Here is a 15,594-nt window from a genome sequence, read left to right as displayed (position 1 = left end):
GAGGGCGTCTAGCAGGGCCGGGGCCTCGGCTCCCGGCAGCCGGCAGCGCGGACGGCGAGCCCTTCCCGGGCGCGCGATGCCTGCTCGCGGCCGCCGCCGCCTCCCCCGCGGGCCGGGCGCCGGGCGCCAGCCTGTCGCCGCAGCGGGGGGCGCGTAGCGGCGGCGGCGCGGGGCGGGGCCTCGGGCCGCGGGGGGCCGCGGGCAACATCCGCTTCCGGGGCCGCGGCCATCGCGCTCCCCGGCTCCGCGGGCCCGCCGTGCTGCGCCTCGCCCCAGAGCCCCGGGGCCACGGCCCGAGAGTCGCGGCTGCCCTCCGCCGGCCGCCGGCCTTCTCAGCCAGCCATGCTGGAGCATCTGAGCTCGCTCCCCACGCAGATGGTGAGGGTCGGCGCGGTGCCTGGCGGACGGGCCGCCTTCCTGCGTCGCCGAGTTGCGCCGCTCGCGTCCCCACCTCTCTTCTCCGGGGGTGCCCCTGCCCTGCTCCCCTGGGAGGCTTGTTCGCCCCGCACACCCAGAACCTCGCCTCTTGCCCGGTCCCTGGGGAGGCCCCTGCTGTTGGGGTGGCCCGGTGCCCGCGCGGCGAGGCCAGGGCGGAAACCGTCTGCGGCGGTGGAACCAATTCCTGCTTTGCTCTTCTTCACCTCTAGGATTACAAGGGCCAGAAGCTAGCTGAACAGATGTTTCAGGGAATTATTCTTTTTTCCGCAGTAAGTATCGGTTTTGCACAGTATTCTTTCTTCTCCCCCGCCCCCAGCCAGCTTGACTGTATTTAACACACTTCGTTTGTTTACAGATAGTTGGATTTATCTACGGGTACGTGGCCGAACAGTTTGGGTGGACTGTCTATATAGTTATGGCCGGATTTGCTTTTTCGTGTTTGGTAAGAAGTTTGTGGGTATTTGAATGTTAGTGACAAGTTCACTCTGAATTGGTTGGTTTGGTTGGACCTAGCAGTAAGAACCAGCACCGACTTTTGTCATCAGTCCTTGGAAAAGTAGAATGCCAAGTAAGTGTCACATAAAGTAAGCTGCATAAAAGGACACAGCATAAAAGGACATTTCTTTTGGCAGCTGCTCCAAGCAGTAATCTTAAGGTCAGAGCTAGTGGTAATTTCCTCTGGTCTTCACAGTGCTCCCTCCTCACCGTTTAGCTCTTAAAGCCTTATGTGTCAATGGTGAGGCTTGTTCCCAGTTTTTTAATTTATCTTGTTTGGGCAGAGGTATAACTGGAATGTCAGTTTTGCTGCTGTTTTTACTATGCTGTTAGCATAGGAGGTATTTGGGAACCAGGCATTATCTGTAATGATCTTTCAGACTTTTAATGTTTAATATTGATGGATTTTCTCTGTTCTGGTTCAGTTGACACTTCCTCCATGGCCCATTTATCGCCGGCATCCCCTCAAGTGGTTACCTGTCCAAGACTCAGGTTCAGAAGACAAGAAACCGGGAGAAAGAAAAATTAAGAGGCATGCTAAAAATAACTAATTAGGGTTTCCATGATTTAGCTTTACTATTGCACCTGCTTCCGTTTTGTGTGAGATGAGCTCAATTGTTTTCATATCCGAAACATGAGCTTAAACCCATCGCTGCTCTTTCAGCACAGCTGTGTGTAGATTTTGTTCTCTTTATAGTTCACTTCTAACTCAGCTGGTTTTTGATTTATAAATACTTTAGACCATCTCTTCATAATCTTCGTCTGAAATGAGAACAGAAAACACAAGTATGCAAAGCTTCTTTCAGGTCTACAAAAAGTGACAAATGCCTCATAAATGATAGTACAATTTAACTGTCAAAGTTTTATAATTCATTACGAGTGGTTAAGTTGTTTTAATGTTTTCAATTAAAACTCAATGCAAGTCTATGTCTAAAGAGTCTTTTGTTCATTGTTCTGCAAGCGAACCTACTAGTAAAAGCCAAAGTTAGAAGTTTGTGGTTTTGAAAGCATCATTTCTATTTTCTGTAGCTGTAAGTTCCTAATACATGTCTTTCTTGACAACAGTAAGCACCTATAAAAAAAATTTACTAATGTAAATTCGTGGGAAAGTAGTATTTTGGCACCCTAAAATAAGGTCGTTAAGCAGAAAAAATTCAATCCATGCTTTACTTGAGGTGGACCAAAGTGGAAACCTGTTCCTTTTAAATCTGCCAGAGGGCTGAAGAGAAAAATGTTCTAAAGGTTTTTGTGTGTGGGATGGGAGAGGGTTACTAGAAGTGATACTCTATTTCTCAGAACCAGAAAAATAGGACTTATTAATAAGATATAAGTTTAAAAAATGAGAGCAAAGACTTATTTAATACAACAAAAGTCAGGAAGGTTTAAAAAAAAAAAGATAAAACTTAAGACAGCAGAAATAAGACCAAGCATATCAGTAAGAGTAATATGATTAAAAAATTAGGAGCTCCCAAATAGGGTTAAGTTAAGTTACCTATTTTTTTTCAAGATGGTATCCAAAAGTTAAAAACAGGAACAATGATATATTAGGTAGAGCAAGCAGAAAGGGGTAATTGTGAGAAAGTCAGATACTTAATATCAGAAAGCATTAAATGGGAAAAGGTATTTCATAGCTGCCAAGATGTCACTGTTAAGAATCATTATGTATTAAATAGGACATGAAATGTATAAAGAATGTTATGTACATAAGAGTTTGGCAAAGCTACACTCTTGGTAGGAGACCAACACTACCACCTTTCAGATTGTGGTAGATCAAGTGGACAGGTGATCAAAAGGAAGACTTGGACTTGTTCTCTATGCTTCCCTCAGATATACATGACTTATTTTTTCTATTTTAGTAAGTTCTCTTTTTTAAGATTTTATTTATTTGACAGAGATAGCATAAGCACAGGGAGAGGGAGAAGCAGGCTAGCAGGCTCTCCACTGAGCAGGGAGCCCAATGCAGGGCTTGCTCCCAGGACCCTGGGATCATGACCTGAACTGCAAGCAAACACTTAACCAACTGAGCTACCCAGTTGCCCCTTATTCTTTCATTCAGGTCTCTATTGAGATGTGACTATAAAGAAGCATCTCCTGCGCTATCAAAATACAATGGTATGCCTCTTTATTCTATTTGCACTAATATTTCCCACATTATGTATTTCTTCATCCCCTCCATCCCCCCAGAATGTAAGCTCCATGGGAACAGGAATCTTATGCTCATTACTGTTTGCATAGTACCTAGGAGTTGGTGACACATTGTAGGTGATCAATAGATATTAATGAATGATTCAGAGCTGCACTGTCCAATATGGTGCCATTAGTCACTTGTGTCTATTTAAAACTGAGTTCCTCAAGCTAGCCACATTTCAAGAGCTCAAAAGCCATATATGACCAGTAGCTACTTCATCACAATGCACATACAGAACATTTCCTTCACCACAATACTCTACTGGTCAGGTCTTAATATAAGTTTGAATAATACATAAAGGCAAGTGATTCTGTGCATAACAATTCACCTTTATTAAATGCCCATAGGGCCACTCCAATTATGGGTCATCTACTGAGCCACAGGGAAGAACAATTCCAAGAAACAAAAGGCAGGTCATATTCAGTAGCAACACTGCAATGTAGTTGGAACAGGAGATAAAATTTTCCCGGTTTGCGAAATTCAGGCATCCTTTGCTTTCCACAAGCTCGTTGCATGCCACTTCACTTTTAGAAAAGGCTTACGTTACTATAGTAATGGCGTTTTTTGATAAAAGTGAAAATCCTCTTCAGATTTCTTTCAGCAGAAACAGGTACTACTGTATGTCTTTCATAAAGGTGAAGTGGTGTATCACGAACTTTCAGAAAGAGGGATACTCCGCTTTTCACCATTTCAGCTTCCCAAGGGTTTCACAGGAATGCTCTACTTTTGGATAGCCAAGGAACCTTGCATATGGAAATTAAGGAACACTTCTTAAAGAGAAAATCAAAACTAGAATTACTGACTTTAAAAATATCAAAATAAAAAAAAAATAAAAATAAAAAAAGAATATCAAAATAATATCAAAGTCTGAAATGTGGCCAAGAGTATATTGAGAAGAAAATTCATACTGTTAAAAGTGTTTTATAATAATATAAGAAAGATGAAAAATGATTAGCACTCAAGGAAAACTACAGAATAACCAAAAGATATTGGGATGAAAACAATGTTTAAAAGAAAATAAAAATATACAGAATGGGAATAATAACATGGGGGAGAATTTTTAAATTCTAAGAAAACAATATATACATTATAGCAATAAGTGAGAAAACTTGAGTAAAACTGACCTCTCCAGAAAGATAGATTTGATGTAAGAAATGGTGAATAGTTCAAGAAGACCCACAGTTTGCCCCCAAATGGGACTGGGACTGTGTGGTTTTACTATTGAGTTCTAACAAACCCTTCAAAGTAAAACTAAGAGGTCTCAGAAACCAGACTATGAGCACTGTAAGCAGGAGTATTGTTTTACTCACCACTATATCCCCAGCTCCTGACATAGCACCTGGCACACAGGAAAAACTAAACGTCTGTTAAGTGAGTAGAAAGGGAACATTTCATTACAGTATTTTATGAGTATGTAATTTTCAAAGAAAGTAAGGTAACATTTTTAATTATAAAAAACGAAAACATTTGTGAAGCAATATTCATTTTTAAAGTCCTTTGAATACAGAACTGAAAATTCACTAATTAAGACTTATTTTATAAAAACAATTTATTTCCCACATAGGAATTCCCCTTTGTTAAACAGCTAATAAAATATGTGATAAATAGTCATACATTTAAAGACAACCAATAATTTGATGTACAAGAAGACAAAACTTCAGGAGATAAATGTCCAACACAACTAAAAGGAGCTGGACTTCATTTACAAATTGCTTAATTTGAAAGGGAATTAGTGTTGAAGAAATGTTTTCACCAATGAAAATATTACCCTAAAAAAAAAACAGTATACAAAAACACTGATTTGCCAAAGCCAAAATATTTCTTAGTTTCAATTCTTATATACCATGAGGTTCATATGAAATGAAAATAAAATGTTAAACATCCATCAATATGTAAAAAAGGAATTCAGTTACTCAAGCAGTAGATATAATTTCATATTCAGATCTACTCCCAGAATGGTGAATTGACTTTTTAAAAAAATAATTTATCAACTACTACCTAAGGTTATTAACAATGACAACTAGTATCACTATAAGACATTCATTTCTCCTATGCATTTATCACTACAGTACAATATAAAACTTCCAATCTCATATTTTATGGCCCTGTAATCAAGCTAAATAGTATCTTAAAAAAATAAAGTTCTAAATACAAAGAGGGGGTTTAAGGCTCAGTAAACAGTAACCAAACAGACATCTTCTAACAGATTTCCCTCATCAAGAAAGTAAAATTGCCAAAGGTTTTTTTCATTCTTTTGTGACATTGCTTCATATTATTCTGGTCCATCCCATTTTTTTCCCAGTTTAAAAAAAAAAAAAAAAGCTATAAGGATGGTGAATGGCCTCTAACCATTATTATGGATTTGTTTCTGTTTAAGCTAAAAACCTCTGAAAATAGGTCTTTAGTTCTGGCAGATTTAATTCTCAAAAATTCACATTTTCTTCAAAAAATTTCAACTGGCGAGCTTTCACACTGTAAGTTGTATATTTTTCACCCATGTGCTCCTGCAAACGTACCTATTTGGGAAATAAAAAGAAAATCAGTATATAGTAGAAAAAAAATCTTTGTAATCTTAGAAGAGCTTTTCACAAAAAAAAGAAGATGGGCTTTTCTAAGCATGACACCAGAAGTGGAAATAGTATCAGAAAATACTATCATTTTTTTGAATTTTAAGCTTCAAGATATCAAAAACTAAAGTCATATGAAATTAAAAACAAACACTATACTGGGGAAAATTTGCAACATACATGCCAAAGAGTATCATTAATACAAAGAGCTCTTAGTAAAACACAACAATATTAGAATATTAGAAGATAAAACAACAAAATCCCATAGATAATTCAGGAAAGGCATTCACAAAAATTAATACAAAAAACAGAAATTTCAGTCTAATAACCAAAAATTACACTATGTGGCACTCAATATATGCCTGGAATTAAAATAACACCTAATTATGTGTTAAACAGATGTGATACACCTCCTGATTCAGTGCAAAGAGGGGACATAATATCACTTTTGCGGTATGCTGAAAATGCATAATCTGAATCTGTTCATGAACAAACAAACAAATCCAAACCAAGGATCATTTTATAAAACATATGGCTATAGTCTTCAAAAATGTCCTACCCCAGATTAAATAAGACATTAACAAACATAAAATGTAATCCCAATTGGTTCCACATCTAACATAACTTGAGGAGCTCTGAGGACCCCTCCTCAGTGAAACTGGTGAAAATTCTTATTAATTTTTTTTTGAGAGAGAGAGAGATCATGCAAGCGCGGTTGGGGAGAGAAAGAGAATCTCAAGCAGACTCCTCACTGAGTGTGGAGCCCAATGCAGGGCTGGATCTCACAACCCTGAGATCATGGCCTAAGCTGAAATCAAGAGTTGGACACCCACCTGACTGAACAACCCAGGCACCCCCCAGGTGAAAATTATTTTTAAAAACAACCATTTAAAGTCTCTGAAGTGGTTCTGAGAGCATTCAATAGCAAATAAAGATACTTTTTTCCTCCAAGAAAATCCACTGAAACCTACTTAGAACAGTGAAAGTGGGTGGTATTTGAACCAAGACCAACTGCCTCCCTCTCCAGTCCCAGCTCAGGGAGACAAAAACTCTACATCAGACTGTAGCCAACAACACTGGGCTCCCTTTCCACATTTCTACCACTCCTAGTCTAAAGGCAATCTTCCTGGGAGGAGCAGGACACCAGCATATCTTATCCTGCCCCCAACATTATTGTTAAGGATAAGTTTTGAGAGAGTGCAGCCAAGAGGTGGGACCTTCTTTTTTATATTAGGTTGGACTTTTAGAATGAAGGCTGTAGCTTGGGAGTGAGGCCAGTGAAAATACTGGGGTCCCAGTCACCTTTTCCCTAGACCATAAAGTGAAGCCTCTATGCCAGATGAAGCATGCCAAGATGAGACACCCCTCATCCGCACTGAGCTTCTAAAGGAGGGGGTATCACTCACACAAGTATGCTTCACTCCCATCTGTGCTCAGAGATTTTCCCTGGGGTGAGAAGAAAGACACAAAACAGCACCAAATCTTTTCCCTAATGAACTGACCTCGTTTAGTACAGAGCGGAGAAATTTAAGCCTACAAGTGCTCTCAAAAGCTGGAAATAGTGGTGAATGGTAACTAGGAGGAGAGTAATAGACTCACTAGGTATATACAGGCTAACCTGTAGGCCACCTACTTTGATGGAGACAACTAAGAAGCTGTTTTTGACCCCCCCCACATGGGTCAAAACAGATTTCAAACACTGACAGTGGGAACCATCCTTCAAAGGAGTCCAAATTTTAAATGGGTCAGTCTGTGGAGCAATGTATGCCCCAAGACATTGTTGAAAACAAGAGAACCATCAACTGGTAACTAAAAAACCTTTACAACTGGGTGAAGTAAGGGCAAGGGAGAGTCAAAAGAGCTCTGCCAAACCCCACTGTCATTCCAAGGTCGCCATGGACACAACCAAGGCCTCACCAGCTAAGAGGCAACAGACTTACATTGTGGGGACAGGAAAAAGGGATAAAATAGACTTCACTAAAAAATCCAGCCAATCACTAAAGAAGCAAATAACAATAGCAACGCCCCTCCTTGGGGGAGATCAGTACTCAGACTTGTAACAATATATTTTCTGGGGCAGCCTGGGTGGCTCAGTGGTTTAGCGCCACCTTCAGTCCAGGGTGCGATCCTGGAGACCCGGGATTGAGTCCCAGGTCAGGCTCCCTGCATGGAGCCTTCTTCTCCCTCTACCTGTGTCTCTGCCTCTCTCTCTCTCTCTCTGTCTCTCGTGAATAAATAAATAAAATCTTTTTTTAAAAAAAAGCTGTTGAAAAGAAAAAAAAGAAAGAAAAGAAAAGAAAGAAAAGAAAAAAGAAAAGAAGATCAGGGGCACCAGGTGGCTCAGTCAGTTAAATGTCAGCCTTCGGCTCAGGTCATGATCCCATCGAGCCTCACTTTGACATAATACTCCACTTTCAGTTATGGGCAAAACAACCAGGCAGAAGATCAACAAGAAAATAAGCAATTTGGGCAATACCATAAACACACTAGAACTAACAGACATCTAAGAAATACTCCCCACAACAACAGCTAAATATAAATATTCTCAAGCATACATAGAACATTCTCCAGGTTAGACCATATGCTAGGCCATAAAACAAAGCTCAATAAATTTAAAAAAGATAAAAATAATAAAAAGTATGTTCTCCAACCACAAATAAAATTCAATTAGAAATAAATAACAAGGACGCCTGGATGGTTCAGTGGTTGAGCGTCTGCCTTCTGCTCAAGTCATGATCCCAGAGTCCTGGGATCAAGTTCCACACTGGGCTTCCTGCAGGGGGCCTGCTTCTGCCTCTGCCTATGTCTCTGCCTCTCTCTGCATCTCTCATGAATAAATAAAATCTTAAAAAAAAAAAAAAAAAAAAAAAAGAAATAACAAAAAGAAATTGGAGAAACTTAAAAATATATGGACATTTTTTAAAAGATTTTATTTATTTATTATTCATTCATTCATTCGAGACACAGAGAAAGAGGCAGAGACACAGGCAGAGAGAGAAGCAGGCTCTCCATGGGGAGCCTGATGCAGTACTCGATCCTGGGACCCCAGGATCACACCCTGAGCCAAAGGCAGACACTCAACCACTGAGTCACCCAAGCATCCCAAATATATGGAAATTAAACAACACACTCCTAAATAACCAACCTTATAGAAGTAAAAAAGATTAAAAAGGATTGTTATTAATAATTACATGCTCATCAGTTAACTTAGATGAAATGGATAAATTCCTAGTAAGACAAAATTAGAAACAGAAGAAGAGACAATCTGAGTGTAACAAGACACTAAATTCATTATCAAGAAACTACCCACAGGGGATCCCTGGGTGGCTCAGCGGTTTAGCGTCTGCCTTTGGCCCAGGCGCGATCCTGGAGTCCCGGGATCGAGTCCCACGTCAGGCTCCCGGCATGGAGCCTGCTTCTCCCTCCTCCTGTTTCTCTGCCTCTCTCTGTCCATCATAAATAAATAAATAAATCTTAAAAAAAAAAAAAAAAAAAGAAAAGAAAAAAGAAACTACCCACAAAGAGAGGCCCAGGGCCAGATGCCTTCACTGGAGAATTCTATCAAATATTTAAAGAATTAATACCAATTATTTACTAACTCTTCCCAAAAACAGAAAATTAGGGGACACTCCTCAACTCATTCTATGAAGCCATCATTACCCTAATACAACCAAAGACACCACAGAAAACTAAAGACCAATATTGTATAATAATAGACAAAAGAATCTTCAACAAAATACAAAAAACATGATTCCAAAAACATATAAGTAATATAGTATATACTATGACCAAGTGGGGTTTATCACAGGAATGCAAGGATGGTTTAACACCCCCAAATTAATGTAACACACCCTGTCAATAGAATTAAATACAAAAACTATATAATCATCACAACGTAAAGCATGCAACAAACCCAACACCTTTTTACAATTAAAAAAAAAAAAAAAAAAAACACCCAACAAACCAAGAAAAGAAGGAACCTTCCACAACCTGATAAAGGGCATCTATAAAAACCCACAGTCAACCAATGGTAAAAGACAGGATTCCTTCCCTCCTAGATCAGAACCAAGTCAAAGATGTCCACTTGCATTACTTCCATTCAATACTGTACTGGAGGTTCTAACCAGGTCAAAAGGCAAGAAAAGAAGTAAAAGGCATCCAGACTAGAAAGTAAAACTAACTCTATTCTTAGATGGTATGATATTATATAGAGAAAATTCCAAGGAGTCCACCACTACCAAAAATAAATAAATAACCAAAAATAAAATTAAACCCAATAAACAAGTTCAGAAAGGCTGCAGGACACAAGGTCAAGATTTTCAAAATCAAATTTAATTCCATGCATTTGCAGTGAACAATCCCAAATGAATATAAAAAAATTCCAAAAGCATCAAAAAGAATAAATACTCAGGAATAAATTTGACAAGAGAGGTATAAAACTTACACTCTGAAAATTAAAATATTGTTTAAAGAATTGAAGATCTAAATAAATGGAAAATCACCTCATGTTCATGAATCAGAAGTCTTAATTTTATTAAGATAGAAATATTCCACAAATTAATCTGCAGATTAATGCAACCCCTATAAGAATTCTAGCTAGCTTCTCTTTAGAAATTGACAAGCAGATTCTAAATTCTTTGTAAGGGACCCAGAATAGCTAAAATACTTTAAAAAAATAACCAAGTTGGAGGACTCATCTAGCTTGATTTCAAAACTTATGATAAAGCAACAGTTAATGACAGTATGGTACTAGCATAAGGATAAATACAGATTAAAGAAACAGTATTCAGAGTTTAAAAATAAACCCATGTGTATATGGTCAACGTTTTTTTGACAAGGTGACAAAACAGTCTTTCCAACAAATGGTGGTCAGACAACAGGATAGCTACATACATAGGAATGAAGATGGACCTTTACTCCATACCATATATAAAAATTAACTCAAAATATATCAAAAACCTAAATGTACAGGGTAAAACTATTAATCTTTTAGAGGAAAACCGAAAGGTAAACCTCTATAATCTTGGATTTGGGAAGAGATTCTTTGATGACACCAAAAACACAAGCAGCGAAGAAAGTAAATTGGACTTCAGCAAAATTGGAAAGTTTTGTGCTTTGAAGAACACTGTCAAAGAAGTAAAAAGAGGAGGTGGAGCAGTGGCTGCACTCGCCACCCAAGGTTGGAGGCTTCTGGATGGTAAACTATGGGCTGAAGGTGGAGCTGGAGAAATTCAGGGGGCAGGGCCCTGCCCAAACCCACTGCACCCAAAGGTGGGGGAATGTAAAGGAGAAGCTGGCCCAAGCACCACAGCACCCACAGGGAGGACCTGGAGCCATCTCCAGACCATTAGGATTCACCTTGACCACCTCCCTCCCTTCAAGGCCAGCCAAAAAATAAAGGTGAGGATTTTGGACCATCAAAAGAAAAATGAGGGATCCCCAGGTGGCTCAGCAGTTTAGTGCCTGCCTTCAGCCCGGGGCGTGATCCTGGAGTCCTGGGATCGAGTCCCATGTCGGGCTCCCTGCATGGAGCCTGCTTCTCCCTCTGCCTGTGCCTCTGTGTTTCTCATGAATAAATAAATAAAATCTTTTAAAAAAATAATAAAATAAAATGGACTGTGGTAATAGCAAATATATATTTGTGAATATATTAAAAACCACTGAAGTATACACTTTAAATGGGTGAATTGCATAGTAAGTGAATTATATCTTAATAAAGCTATTTTAAAAAGTAATCTTTAATTTAATTCAATTATGATTGAGTTGAATCTACTGAATGTGAGACCAGAAAGATTTTTTTCTCTTGTTATAAAGCATATCAGTGTGACAATTAGTGAAATTTAATTAAGGACTGTAGATTAGGTAATGGTATTATATCAATGTTAATTTTCTAAATTTAATCACAGAGCTGTGGTTATATAAGGACATATTCTTTTATCTATTTATCTATCTATCTATCTATCTATCTATCTATCTATCTATCTATCTATCTATTCATGAGAGGCACAGAGAGAGAGAGACAGAGACACAGGCAGAGGGAGAAGCAGGCTCCATGCAGGGAGCCTGATGTGGGACTTGATCCCAGGTCTTTGGGATCAGGCCCTGGGCTAAAGGCAGTGCTAAACCGCTGAGCCACCCGGGTTCTCCCATATTCTTTTTTCTTTTCAGAGAGAGGGAGAGAGAGAATCTCTAGCAGGCTCTGCACTCAGTGCAGAGCCTGACATAGGGCTTGAGCCTAAAACCTTGAGATCATGACCTGAGCCAAAATCAGGAGTCAGACACCCAACCAAGCTGAGCCACCCAAGCGCCCTGTAAGGACATATTCTTGTTTTTAGGAAATACACTGAAGAATTTAGGGGTGGAGACATTCTCACAAATAGAAAAATATACATATGGAGAGGAGAAAGAGAGTAATGACACAAAAGTGGTAAAACAGTAATATTAGGGAACATATGTGAGGAGTATTCAGGAATTCTTTTTATCTTTTTTTTTTTTTGCAACTGTTAGTCTATAATTATTTTTATTATTATTATTTTTTAAGATTTATTTATTCTCAAGAGCCACAGAGAGAGAGAGAGAGAGAGAGAGAGAGGCAGAGATACAGGCAGAGGGAAAAGCAGGCTCCTCGAGAGGAGCCTGATGCAGGACTTGATCCCGCTACCCCAGGATCATGCCCTGAGCTGAATGAAGGCAGACACTCAAACACTGAGCCACCCAGGCGTCCCTAAAATTATTTTAAAATAAAAAATTAAAACAACATTTAGATATCATTTATTATTAAATTTCTGGAGAAGTGACATTCAGGATGACAGACTTTCCATCCTGGAACATGGCCCAATTTGTCCATAACTTCGTGGAGAAGGCCCCAGTGCTGCTGTGACTTACTCAGCTTTGGCCACATTCTAGCAGTATGACAAGGTTGAGCTGGCTCTTCCAACTAATCTCTGTTGAGATCCCTACCGCTATTCAGAGCTTGAAAAAAACGGTCAAGAGTGCTCAAACTATTAGCTTCCAATAGCTAACAATTAAGGAAGCTCTGCTGAATGGTTTGGTGGCCACTGCGGTATAGATGTGGTTTTATGTCAGTGAGATCATAGGCAAGTGTGACATTGCTGGTTATGGTGTTTATTTTTTTTTTAATTTTATTTATGATAGGCACACAGTGAGAGAGAGAGAGAGGCAGAGACACAGGCAGAGGGAGAAGCAGGCTCCATGCACCGGGAGCCCGACATGGGATTCGATCCCGGGTCTCCAGGATCGCGCCCTCGGCCAAAGGCAGGCGCTAAACCGCTGCGCCACCCAGGGATCCCTGGTTATGGTGTTTAAAGACCAAGCTTAAACATCTATTTATATTTGATTGGAGTGTTCTTGGACCATGTGTGTTCAGACTGGTATTTGAATAAAATAATGTATCAAAAACAATAAAAAATAAAAATAGATTGGTGGAGAAGCAACTGTATTTCTATGAATTTAAGGCTTTGCTGTTGTTGGTATTATTATCACCAAAAAACTAGAAATATATTTTTAAAGTATAACTAGTCAAAAAACGTTTGTTTAGGCATTTCTACTACTCTGAAAGTTTTCATAATGAAGGTGTGATGTAGTGCAACTGACTCACTGGAGAATAATCTGCATGACCCAATCAAGATCAGAGAGGTCATCCCAATCAAGAACTAGCCCTGGGAGAGTAGGAAAAGAGCAGTGGCCTCAAAAGCACAGGAACAATCAAGAGTGATTGTTACTACAAGGACCTGGCTGTGCTTCTAAGCTCAGTTGTACCATTATGTGAAAAAAATACATGCTACCAACCATGTACAGTATAATCCTGTTTGAGCTTTAAGAAAAAAGGCTATGATACATATACGGATGTGATGGCTATGGACATACACAGTAAACCACAGACATATGTATAAGAGAATAAAAGGCAGTACAGGACAGTGGTTGAGAACATGGGCTCTGGAATCAGATTGTCTGCACTGAAGGCCAATTGTATACCCAACTGTTAGCAGTGTGACTTTGGGCAACTCATTTAATCTCTCTGTGCGTCAGAGTCTTCACCTGTAAAAATGGGGCACTCATAACAACTTCAATGGATTGTTAGAGATTTAGATGTAAAGTGCTTAGAAAACTGTGCTAGTAGTAGTAAAGATTACTACTACTACTATTGCTATTTATTAAATGATAGACAACAAAATCTACAATCACTGAGAATACACTGATTTTTATTTTTAGTCTCTATGTTCTAAATGTTCTACAACATTATTATCTTTGTATCAGATTTAAAAAGGCAATTTTTTTAATTGGTATAGGACTGTTTGTGCTACATAAATACAAGTATGCCTTACTGATCACTTTCAAATACGTAGCACATAAAATGAATCTCTTAAAAAGGAAAAAGATTTAAGTATAATATCAGTAACTTTAAGCAGAAAAGTCAGGTGTGTCAAACTTAAATTTATTTAGAGCAAGATTCTACAGCATCCTAATCAAACTCCCAGCTGGCATTTTTACAAAAATTAGTAAGCTGATCCTAAAATTCACATGGAAATGCAAAAATAATGACCAAAAGAGTCTTGAAAAAAAAAAAAAAAAAAGAGTAAAGTTGGAAGACTAACACTTCCTCATTTTAAAACTTACTACAATGCAACAATAATGAAGACAGTGTAGTACAGACATAAACAAAAACATAAATCAGTAATTGAGAACATAATTGAGAGCCTAGAAATAATTCCTTATATTATGGACAACTGATTTTCAACAAGGGTGCCCAGACAATTCACTAGGAAAAGAATAGCCTGCTAGGACAAATGGATATCCACATGAAAAAGAATGAAGATGAGGTTCTTCCTTATACAATGCAAAAAATTAACTCAAATGGATTATAGACCTATTTGTAAGAACTTATATAATAAAACCCTTAAAAGACAGAAATAAATCTTCAAGACCTTAGGTTAGGTAAAGCCTTATTAGATATGACACCAACATTATGAATGACAAAAAATAAATCAGATAAATTAGACTTCAACAAAATTAAAACCTTTTGTGCTACAAACAACACCATCAAGAAGTGAAAATACCACCACAGAATAGGGAAAAATTTCTGTAAATCACATTTCTGATAAAGGACTTATATCTAAAATATACAAAAAACTCTTACAACTCAACAATAAAAAGATAACAATTTTAAGATATATAAAAGGTCAGAATAGATGTGTCTCTAAAAAACATCTACAGATGGCCAATAGGCACATGCAAAGATGTCAACATCATTACCCATTAGGGAAAAGCAAATCAAAACCATGAGGTATCACTTCCCATCCACTAGGACAGCTATAATCAAAATGATAACAGTAATAAGTGTTGATAAGAATGCAGAGAAATTAAATCCTCATACGTTACTGATGTGAATGGAAAAGGATACAGCTGCTCTGCAAAAGGGTCTGGCTGTTCTTCAAAATGTTAAACATAGACTTTCCACATGATTTAGTAATCCACTCCTATGTACATACCCAACAAAAATGAAAACATATATCCACACAAAAACAAATATGCACAGCAGCATTATTCATAATAGCTAAACAGTGGAAACCACCTAAGTGTCCATCAGCTGATGAAAAGATAAACAAAATGTGATATAGCCACATAATGGAATATTATCTGACCATATAAAACAACGAAGAATGTGAGATATGCTACAACATGGTTGAATCTTGAAAACATTATACTAAGGGCACCTGGGTTGCTCAGTGGTTGTGCATCTGCCTTTGGCTCAGGTCGTGATCTCGGGGTCCTGGGATCGAGTACCACGTCAGGCTCCCTATGGGTTGCCTGCTTCTCCCTCTGCCTATGTCTCTGCCTCTCTCTCTGTGTCTCTCATGAATAAATAAATAAAATCTTAAAAAAAAA

General features: G+C 38.6%; 2 protein-coding genes and 1 pseudogene across 14 annotated transcripts in view; 2 read left to right on the top strand and 1 right to left on the bottom strand.

Moving 5' to 3' along the window:
• The first annotated feature begins 210 nt into the window (after positions 1 to 210).
• Positions 211 to 1,860, top strand: SPCS1 (signal peptidase complex subunit 1). The gene is made up of 4 exons (XM_077858640.1): positions 211 to 378; positions 648 to 707; positions 794 to 880; positions 1,359 to 1,860. The coding sequence occupies exons 1-4, from the start codon at positions 343 to 345 to the stop codon at positions 1,482 to 1,484; spliced, it is 309 nt and encodes a 102-aa protein (XP_077714766.1). The 5' UTR covers positions 211 to 342; the 3' UTR covers positions 1,485 to 1,860.
• Positions 1,359 to 15,594, bottom strand: part of NEK4 (NIMA related kinase 4) — a 34,683-nt gene continuing 20,447 nt past the window's right edge. For 4 of the 13 annotated variants that reach the window (XM_077858621.1, XM_077858629.1, XM_077858628.1 and 1 more), the window contains 2 exons: positions 4,432 to 4,485; positions 1,359 to 1,695 (listed from right to left, as the gene is read on the bottom strand). In XM_077858621.1, the coding sequence (XP_077714747.1) occupies positions 1,594 to 1,695; positions 4,432 to 4,485 (156 nt within the window). In that variant the 3' untranslated portion in view covers positions 1,359 to 1,593. Of the gene's footprint in view, positions 3,865 to 4,431; positions 4,486 to 4,652; positions 5,638 to 14,127; positions 15,583 to 15,594 lie in introns of those variants that run through there. The other 9 variants (XM_077858623.1, XM_077858632.1, XR_013357864.1 and 6 more) reach the window with 8 other exon arrangements.
• LOC144291064 (ATP synthase F(0) complex subunit g, mitochondrial pseudogene) lies at positions 12,518 to 13,702 on the top strand (annotated as a pseudogene).

This window comes from Canis aureus, chromosome 19, assembly GCF_053574225.1.
Source record: "Canis aureus isolate CA01 chromosome 19, VMU_Caureus_v.1.0, whole genome shotgun sequence".
NCBI classification, from domain to species: Eukaryota; Metazoa; Chordata; class Mammalia; order Carnivora; family Canidae; genus Canis; species Canis aureus.
The sequence above is the reverse complement of the archived record's forward strand: the minus strand, read 5'-3'. Positions and strand labels throughout refer to the sequence as shown.